The sequence below is a fragment of the Pinus tabuliformis genome, chromosome 6, assembly GCF_031772625.1.
Source record: "Pinus tabuliformis cultivar Carrire ecotype Pingquan chromosome 6, CPIR1, whole genome shotgun sequence".
Taxonomy (NCBI): domain Eukaryota; kingdom Viridiplantae; phylum Streptophyta; class Pinopsida; order Pinales; family Pinaceae; genus Pinus; species Pinus tabuliformis.
This window is the reverse complement of record NC_142292.1, coordinates 1,649,705,896-1,649,715,639: the sequence shown is the minus strand read 5'-3', so window position 1 is coordinate 1,649,715,639 and position 9,744 is coordinate 1,649,705,896. Positions and strand designations below refer to the sequence as shown.

General features: G+C 39.3%; 1 protein-coding gene across 1 annotated transcript; it reads left to right on the top strand.

Moving 5' to 3' along the window:
- Positions 1-753: 753 nt before the first annotated feature.
- LOC149265291 (uncharacterized) lies at positions 754-2,184 on the top strand. Its single transcript, XM_089392600.1, has 2 exons — positions 754-1,206; positions 1,298-2,184. The coding sequence occupies exons 1-2, from the start codon at positions 818-820 to the stop codon at positions 1,398-1,400; spliced, it is 492 nt and encodes a 163-aa protein (XP_089248726.1). The 5' UTR covers positions 754-817; the 3' UTR covers positions 1,401-2,184.
- The last annotated feature ends 7,560 nt before the right edge of the window (positions 2,185-9,744 follow it).

The following is a 9,744-nucleotide window of genomic DNA, read 5'->3' as shown; positions in this document are numbered from 1 at the left end:
TATATATGGTCGCAGCCCTCATAATTACAATATGGCCGAAGCCAGTCAGAATACTGGCCGAAGCCAGAATACAACATGGCCGAAGCCGGCAGATACAACCGAAGCCAAGCAGAATACGGTTGAGCCGTCACAATTGCCGAAAAGAGGACCTCCGCAGGGTTCGAACTCGGCTGGGGGAGCGAAAGCCATCCACCCCATCTGTCTAATCATGCACGCTGGGTGCCAAGTGGTATCTGTCTAATCATGCACGCTGGGTGCCAAGTGGTATCTGTCTAATCATGCACGCTGGGTGCCAAGTGGTGGCATCTTCATTTACGCAAAAGCCAAATATATATATATATATATATATATATAAGAATAATATTTTTTTTTTTGATAATTATGAAAGAAGAAAGCAAGCATCAATACCATGTTCCTATGCAACCGCATTAAACTAAACCTTACTTTCAAATGTATATCAATTAAATATATTAAATTTTAAAAAAATTGTTGCTTCGATTGTGTAAATAAATTAAAATTATATATATAACTCATTTATAGGTTTTAGATTAGACATCTAATATTTTAAATATTAGATTGAATATAATGATGATGATAAAAATGATTAAATAATGAGATCATTAAATTGAAAAATCCATTAGGGGAGGGTCGCCAATACATGTGCGCCTTCCCCGCCACGTCGTAATACCACGCGTCAACCCACATGGCTCCGGTACGACAACTGTCCACCGTGGAGCTGGCCGTGTGGGCTATCACCTCCAACATTAAAACACGAACTTGGCGCCATTTACATGGTTGGTCTGGGCTCATTTCGACCATGTTCCATTTTCCCTTTGTCTTTCTGCTCGGGGCCGGTAGTTGGGCGAAGCCCCCCGCCGAAGATGGCGCGGGACGGCCCTGTAACCTGCGCGCATGGTGGTTAGAACCTGTGTTGGGGGAATGCTGTGTTCGATTGACAGGGTTTGTATTGTTGCGCGCAGAGTCGTTTATTCGTGTGCTGGTGCGAAGGTTTGATGGAGTTTCTGGGTTTCTGGCTGGGACAGCGGTTCTGCTTTTCTTGTGCTTTTCCGCCTGGATTTCTTGGTCGTTCTGGAATGCAAGTTGTTTAACATGGAATGCCGGTTGTTTAGCATTTCTCTGGTGGTGGTCTTATTCGGCGATTTTGTTGTTTGGGGAGGAGTCGGTCGCCATTCTACTGAGCTTGAGGTAACATAACATTTTTAGGGTTTAGCTCTGCTGTTTTTGTTGTTTTTGTGATCTCTAATGGCTTCTAATGGCTTTTTTCTTCCTGTTGCAGGTGTTGCAGGTGTGGAAAAGGACGTTGCAGGTGTGGAGAAGGTCTGGCGAGCTGTGGGGAAGGTGGGGGAGGTCGGCGACCATCCATGGCCTGTAACCGGTAGGATTTTTAATCCTACCAGCTTTACTCTGTGTTTTTCAACACAAGCATCTCTAACAGGATATTTTGTGAACTTTCTATGGCATTTTATGGCAGTATTTTGAGCAATTTTTTGAGGGTTTAGGGTTTTAGGCATTCTATGGCATTTTTGCTGTTTTAGGGTTTAGGGTTTTAGGCATTCTATGGCATTCTGTCTGTTTTGGCTGTTTTAGCCTGTTTTAGCCCTCAAAACGCTCTGTAGCTGCTCTCCCCTGACTTGCATAGCCGGCCTCGAGCAGAAAGACAAAGGGAAAATGGAACATCGCGGAAATGAGCCCAGACCAACTTTCGAAACTCTCTGTAGCTGCTCTCAATTGCCTTGTTACTGTGTTTGCTTTATAGATAAAAACGCTGCATTTTTATTGTCCCTGCTATTTTATCTTTTTCATTTGGGATATGAGGGTTTCTCTTTTCTTTCATAGAGTTCTGAGTGCTCTGCTTGAGTTCTGAGTGCTCTGCTTCGTGCTATTGTTTGTTTTATATTCGACTGCTCGGAGGGGAAGGCTCTTCTAAAGCCTCACTAAACCCTTATGAAGCTTCTTCGCAGACTTGCTACTCAGGTTGCTCTCTGGGCTACAGTGTTGTATGGAAGCCGTGGACATTTGTATGGACTTTGTATGGAAGTCGTGGACATTTTACGACCTTAATCACAGTTATACTGTTAATTTATTTATGGTTTCTTGAAGTCATAACTGTTATCTTGTTTCCTTCTATGAAAGTCTTATTCCGAATTTTACACACAAGTTGCATTCTCTATTATTTAAATTGACTTGGGCTACAGTGTTGTATGGAAGCCGTGGCCATTTGTATGGACTTTGTATGGAAGCCGTGGACATTTTACGACCTTAATCACAGTTATACTGTTAATTTATTTATGGTTTCTTGAAGTCATAACTGTTATCTTGTTTCCTTCTATGAAAGTCTTATTCCGAATTTTACACACAAGTTGCATTCTCTATTATTTAAATTGACTTGGGCTACAGTGTTGTATGGAAGCCGTGGACATTTGTATGGACATTTGTATGGAAGCCGTGGACATTTTACGACCTTAATCACAGTTATACTGTTAATTTATTTATGGTTTCTTGAAGTCATAGCTGTTAGCTTGTTTCCTTCTATGAAAGTCTTATTCCGAATTTTACACACAAGTTGCATTCTCTATTATTTAAATTGACTTCTCTGGATACTGTTTGAACGCTACTATTCTTGATTTACTCATTGTAGAATATTATGATTTCCTTATGCTGTAAAACCTTGCATAGTGCTAAGTTTTTGAGATCGTTTTCACTTGTGACGGTGCATCTCTATTTGAAGGTTATTTTGTTTTTACAGCTGATGAGTTTATATAGTCCAGAAATGGGTAGGGTTTACTGTTTTATGAACAAAGCTTCTACTCTTTTATTTCCTTTTAATATCGCTCAGCTTTTACTAGCAAACTTTATAGGATTAAATCCTTGTCAGGGTTTTGTTAGAGTTTTGTCAGGGTTTTGTTAGAGTTTCCTTGTCAGGGTTTTGTTAGAGTTGAAATGCCCGATAATGCATGCAGAGAGATTGACCGTTCTTCATGAAGAAATAGGTTCGATATCTGCTTGAGTCAGAGTGTTGGTGTTTTCAACCTGTAACTCCAGTGTCTCTCAGTAGTTATGTCTTCGGTCAGGTCTTGAGTGGGCATATCAATTTGGAACAATTTCTGTTTTTTACACCTATGACCTGGAGCATATTTTTCATCACAATTATAGGAGAGTCCATTTCTTTGGTGGTCTGCCATTTGTGTTGGAGACAACCTTTGTACTTCCAAGGGATGTGTAGGAATTGTGCTAAGTTGGAATATTTGATTCTGCAAACAGATTTCTATGCACTTTTGAAACTTTTCTTCCTAGTTGCTTGGGGAACAGGGATATAAGGAGTGCAGAGCTATCGGGAGAGGAGAATGTGTTGATAATAGTGATATATTTGTAGGGTGCTGGTGTCCATTGTAGCTGTTGAATTGTCTAGATTGTGTACCTCTGAATGTAAATTTCTTGTAATATGTGAAAAGAATATTGAATCAAAACCCTCCTTGACCCGTATATAGCACATGACCTACTGAAATTTTAAATTTATGGAGTCAGTATAATCTCTATTCCAAAAAACATAATTATTGTTGCTTAGTTGCCATGCATTAGATACTGTGAACACTCTTATCAAGAGCCAATTCAATCCCTTTAAGAATGGCATGTGCTTCTGCCTGATTGTTGATCTTTCCTAAGGTTCATTCAAATTTTAAACATTATTTATCTCCAGCGTTGATGACAAGACCCACAATTGCAGTTACCCTGGATTTCCTTTCGGTACACTGATTTCCTTTGAATCTCTCTTATTTTTGCAATGCCTAGTTTTGTGCAGGGAAGTTTAAATTATAGGAAAGCTTAACATGCTGTAGATTTTGAGCTCTGAAGCAATTTTGTGGGATTTTTGTATACCTACTGCTTTGGAATTTCCTTCTTACATGTATTAGAGGCAATTCATAATTTTTCTGTACCGTAATACACTGTTATAGATCAATATTAACCCCAGAACTCATAAGTGTGAAAAGGGATCTAAAGAAACAGAGACATGATTCTCTTGATGCTTAAAAGATCCCATCTTAAGATGGGTCTACGCTGGTTTATATTTTGTAGATTTATAAATTATTGTAATTGTCAAACAATTGATCTACTCATGAAGGAAAATGAAAAAGGTGAATAGGTGCTTAGAAAAGAATTAATGACTAAGCCACAATTCGTCATATAGCTGATTAGGTTACTGTGCACCCAAATTTCTCAATTGCTTTTGGAAAGTTGATGTAACAAGATGGAACAATATGATTCTCATAGTTGTTCATCAACTGATTTGATTAATTTAGATACTTCCATCATTTTTACTGACACATATAAAAACACATGCTCTTTATAAGTTGGGCATACTCCACGGTGGACAGGTGTCGTACCGGAGCCATGTGGGTTGACGCGTGGTATTATGACGTGGCGGGGAGGGCGCACATGTATTGGCGACCCTCCCCTAGGTGATTGATAAAAATCATAACTATGTTCTTTATTGTATTTCTAGTTTCCAGCAATGTAAAGTTCTTATTCATTCTAATTCAATCAATAACATGCTAAGTATAGAGTTCCTTACTACTAGTGCCTCGTACATTAGAAGCGAGCAGGAGGTGTTTCTAATTGTGAGTGTAGACTTCTATTCAGTGTTAAGTGATTGTAAACTTGCCCAGCACTATCATCACATTATAACGGTCCACTTATTGGAGCCATAAGTGAGTTTAGAGCTTTGTACAGTGCGCACAGAATAACTTATAGAAATAGTTTTATCATAATTAATATTTTACAGAAAGACATATTCCATTGAAAATTTCTTATCAACACACAGTTAGGTTGCCACAAGAAATCACTACTAGGTTGTAAGCCAAAATGTTGCTGTGCCAAGAAAAAGATACAATCCATCCAAAATCCACATCATAATGTGGTTAGAACCGAAAACATATGACACCCCTATTCTTTATGGCCCTGAGAATCTTGAGTGCCAAAACTCCCTGAGTTACCTTCTTGAGCCAGGTAGGTTGGCCTACCAGTCAAGGGCTGATTAGGAAATGGTCGATTGTTGCCATATGATTGATTCCAATTTGCAGCTTCCAACCATGGAGGTATTGAGTACCCATACCTCACATTTTCACTACTGACCCCTGCATTAAGTGGAGGTGTGTAATGAGCATACAGAGAATTGACACCAGCTCTGGTAGGAACAAGGCAAGTGGGTAAACCCTCGGTTTGATAGTGGGGCACTTGAATGTTTATGAGATCTTGGAATAATGGTGTATTATCTGCAATGGAGTCCAATGAGTTTGAAATAATCCTAGTTTCATCAGCTATTCTTGTATCGTTGATCATCCCTTGTTCCTTTTCAAGCATTTGTTGTGCCTTTCGTTTTTCCTTTTCCTGTCTTGCCATTTGCTTTTGTTGGTCCTTAACTTGCCTTGCTTTATCTCTTTCAATCCTTTCTTCTGCTCGCTGTTGTGCTGCAACAATCCTTGCTGCCTTCTTCTCCTTGACCATATCCTTCTTTTTCTGTTTTAATTCTTGCATTTCAAGTTTCTTTTTTTCTGACTCAACTAACAGGTTTATATAGTCCTCTGAGGTGAGTAGCTGTGAGCTTCGGCCCAGACGAAGACTACCCGGTGCACCTTGCGTTTTTCTCATTGATACTCTCTCTACTGGTAGCTTTAGGAACCGTCCAAGTGTCTTCTCCACCCCTTCCACCTGCATGTCATTGCTTGGTACTTCCCTTTCAGTATCTGTTGGAACTGATTGAACCATATCATTATCTTCATTTGATGCCTCATTATGTCCTTCATCTTCTTCCATTGATCTATTGTCCACAAAAAAATGAACAATTTCACTGTTCAATTCTGCTAGTTGTGAGGGCATGTTCATGCTTTCTTCATTGGTTGCTGAGACACTATGTGCATTCAAATTGATCATTGCTTCTGCTAGCCATGAAGGTGGGGTTACTTGGCTTGGCAATGTCAATTGGTCATTGTCAACTGCATGTTCAACAATATCATTAGCAATATCAGCGACAGGAATTTGATGTTCTTGAGTTGGTGGAACAATCTCCATGTTACTAGGAATTTGTTCATTGTTATATTGTGTTTCACACACAGTTTCATCATCTTCAGCATATAACTGTCCTTGAGACAGGGAAATCATATTACCAGCTGCAACAACATCATCTTGGTCATCTACTTCTTGCACTTCAACACATGTTTGGACATTCCCTTCTTCCTGACCATCCACATGAAACGCTTGGCTACAACCAGTGTCATGCATAAGAGCATCATAGTTCAGTGGCCAGATTCCTGTCCTCCTAAAGCCAGCCTTGATATTTGATGGTGTCAAAGCCCTTTTAAAAGCTTTACTTGCAAGCTCTGCTAGCTCAAACCTTTTCACCTCAACCCCTGGATTCTTTGCCATCCATGCAGCACGCTCCGACCTGAAATAGTTCTTGAAAGGGCCAAACACACTAACATCAAGGGGTTGCAGCCTATGAGTGGTATGAGCGGGCAATGTCAACAGGTCGATGCCTAAATTGTTTGCTTCCTCAATTGTTTGTACAGCCATGTGGCTCCCATGGCCATCTAATATCAAAAGGTGTCTGTTATTAGGCGAGACGCCACCTGGTACCGATGCAGCAAAGTGAAAAAGCCAACTTAGAAACAGTTCTTTAGTCATCCATGCATGGGGATGTGCAGCCATGCATGCACCTGGTTCACAGTTCTGTATATAGTTTTTCAGTTGATTTTTACCTTTGAATAGATAAAATCCTGGGATTGAAGTACCAATTGCATTAACACAACATAAAATAGTTATCCACTCCCTGCTCTTGGGCAAAATCTTTGGCACATTTCGGCTCCCTCTCTTGGCAATTACCCGCATGCCACAATTCCTCCCTGCCTGTAAACCTGTTTCATCACAGTTCCATATATGGTCTGCTCCATAAGAATGTTTATCATAAGCACTAGAAAGTGTGTCATAGAATTTTTGCACAACTGCAGGGCGCAAATTTAATGCTCTGTCTCTGTCAAGGCCCTCAGCAGTACGCAATACAAGTTCTGGATGCCTTGTTTTAAACCCAAACCACCATGATTTACCAGGAAACCCATCTTTGAATGGGTTTGGCCTCCCTTGACAGATTTGAGCAACTGTTGATTTGAGTTGTATCAACTCTAGCCCATGTCCCAGTTGGGCCATCTCTTTACACCACTCAACCACCTCGGCCTCCTCATCCTCAGTCATAACTGTAAGAGGCCCTCTACGTTTTGTATGAGTCAGTCCATTTATCCAATAATGTATTGACGAGGGAGGAATACCATGTTTTTTTGCAGATGCCCGAACTGAGTATCCATTAAACTCTATGTCGTCAATTGCAACTAACATTTGTTCTTTTGTCCATCCTCTTATAGCACTGATCTTTTTAGTTGAGCTTGCCCCTTGGACTGTTGTTGATGGTGGTTCTGTGGCTGATGGTGTGTTAACATCAACGGCTGTCACATGGTCATCTTCAACAATGTTCCCTGGTGCATTGCTGGCATCGACATCAGCTGGCCTGTCATCATCAGACGATGTGCATCGCAGCTGCGCACCCCTTGTCACTCTCCTGCCACTTCTCCTTGTACGAGCAGAGTAACTTCCTTTTGCCATAGATGCAACAACCTGTAAAATTATTGCATGCATTTAGACATTAGAATATATGTTAAATTATGCTTTATTACTTCTGCAAAAATTACTTTTCCTCTATTACAGGAAATTATCAAAACATTTTGGATACAGAGCTTGTTACAGGAAATTATCAAATGTGAAGGAGATACGTGCTACTAAAATAGTTACACTTCCTCCATACAAATATGTTATTTTCCATTTTTATTAGGCTAAAAAGAAGTGTGGGTGGGGAACTGATTGTCAGTTTGCTCACTCAGAAGAAGAACTTCAAAAGGGTCAGCCCGAACTTTCTATTTTTGGTCAGAAACTAGAAACAATTTATGGCAATGCAATAAGTTCCAACATTTATGACGAGGTAAATAATTATAAAATCAAGTTGTCCATGCATTATGAGAAAAAGGGAACCTATTCAAATGGGTTGAAGTGCAAATTTTCCCATGGACACAATGAGCTTAGGCCTTTAGGTCACAGATTCATGCAACAATTTGTCCTAACAAAGCATTTTTTTTCAACGTTGTCAAAGAAAGACTCAATTTGTTGATTTTGTCCTGATAGAGCATTTGTTTTCAGCTGTCAAAGAAAGACTCAGTTTTTTGATATTTAACAAGGATCGAATTTGTAACTTTTTTGGCCATGAATATTTCACTGAGATTGTGTGTTGAATTTCAATTTGATAAGAGATGAAATATTTCAGAACAAATATTATTCTATAGTTGCTAACAATTTGAGGATATTTAATGCTATTCCTAATTTTCTCTACATTTTTGGAATTAAAAAATCTTGGTCTTTGATTCCTTCTACTTGTTTACCCATGATCAAATTCTATTACCAATTGAAAATTATGTTACCCACATTTTTCATTTTTTCAGTAAGGACAAAACATTTTGGATACAGAGCTTGTTACATTATGATTCTATGGTCTCCCAGGTGTCATAGACAAATGGTTTTACTTCAGTTTAATTGAGTTTCATTGCAGTCATTTATTTTTTTATATTTTTTCATATAATTTATTTACTTATTTTGAATATTGTGAAGAACAATCTCTGCTCCAAGATTTCTCTCCATTATCTGTGACTTAATTTACAGTGCTGAATTATGTAAATCCCCATTCCTTTGGTCCAACTTTTACAACTCCGTATGGCTCGAGCTCTCCATACCCTAAGGTCTCGAGCTCAACGAGGTGAAAAGATATGAAGGCCAATAAGACTGTCATCTGATATGTTACTTATAATTGTGTTTTCTCATTATCTAAAATCTTACAGTCATCTAATCCAATAAAGAGAAATGGTCATCTGCTCGGGTTTCCATTCTAAGATACCATTCCCCAGTTCTATGGTCCATTCATCAGTAGTATAAATTCACTTATTTGCAGTCTTTCGACTCAATATCAAAATGTTTGCTTTCTCAATAGCTTCATGCTTCTGAAAATATGTGAAAAATATGTGAAAAATTACTAAGTTTATCAGAGTCATTAAAGTTACAATTCGTTTATGTTCTATGTTTTAACTCATCCATGTTCACTCGGATCTTGTCACTTCTGAATTGCCCAAAATCGGATGGTTCACACTAGGAGTACAGTTTGACATCGGCTGGCATTCTTTCTTTTACAATAACCTTTCCTTCTTTCTGACAGGAGGTCTTATAATAATATAGTTGTCGACCAGTAAAGTAAGTCAAGCAAGCCAGTTCGGTAGCTGTCCAACGAGCAAAGGCTTCTTTCTTTAGAGTGCTGCCCGCCCCCTTCTTCATTCATTCATTTAGGCCCGACTAGGAGTGGATCTAGGGAACCTGGCTCGGGAACAGCTTCTTACTAGTAGGGGCTAATCAAAATAAGAGAGTCCAATCTCTGAAATAGAGCTTAGTCTCTCCCCATAGTAGTATACTAGTAAAAGGCGTAGATTATGACTTGATCCAATAGAGTCAGAACACCTTTATATCTAAAAGAAATGGTGCTCGATGAAACGATCCAGATTCCACACTATGTTGTGGGCTGGGGGAGAGCTGCTCTGCGAAGCTAGGCGTTCAGTGTTCTTATGGAGGAACCATAGAACCCAAGCC

What these genes read in the sequence shown, in the direction of transcription:
- LOC149265291 (XM_089392600.1), top strand. Translation starts at nt 818, where the DNA reads ATGTTCCATTTTCCCTTTGTCTTTCTGCTCGGGGCCGGTAGTTGGGCG. An exon ending in GCCATTCTACTGAGCTTGAG is followed by an intron (nt 1,207 to 1,297) that starts GTAACATAACAT and finishes TTCCTGTTGCAG; the next exon opens with GTGTTGCAGGTGTGGAAAAG.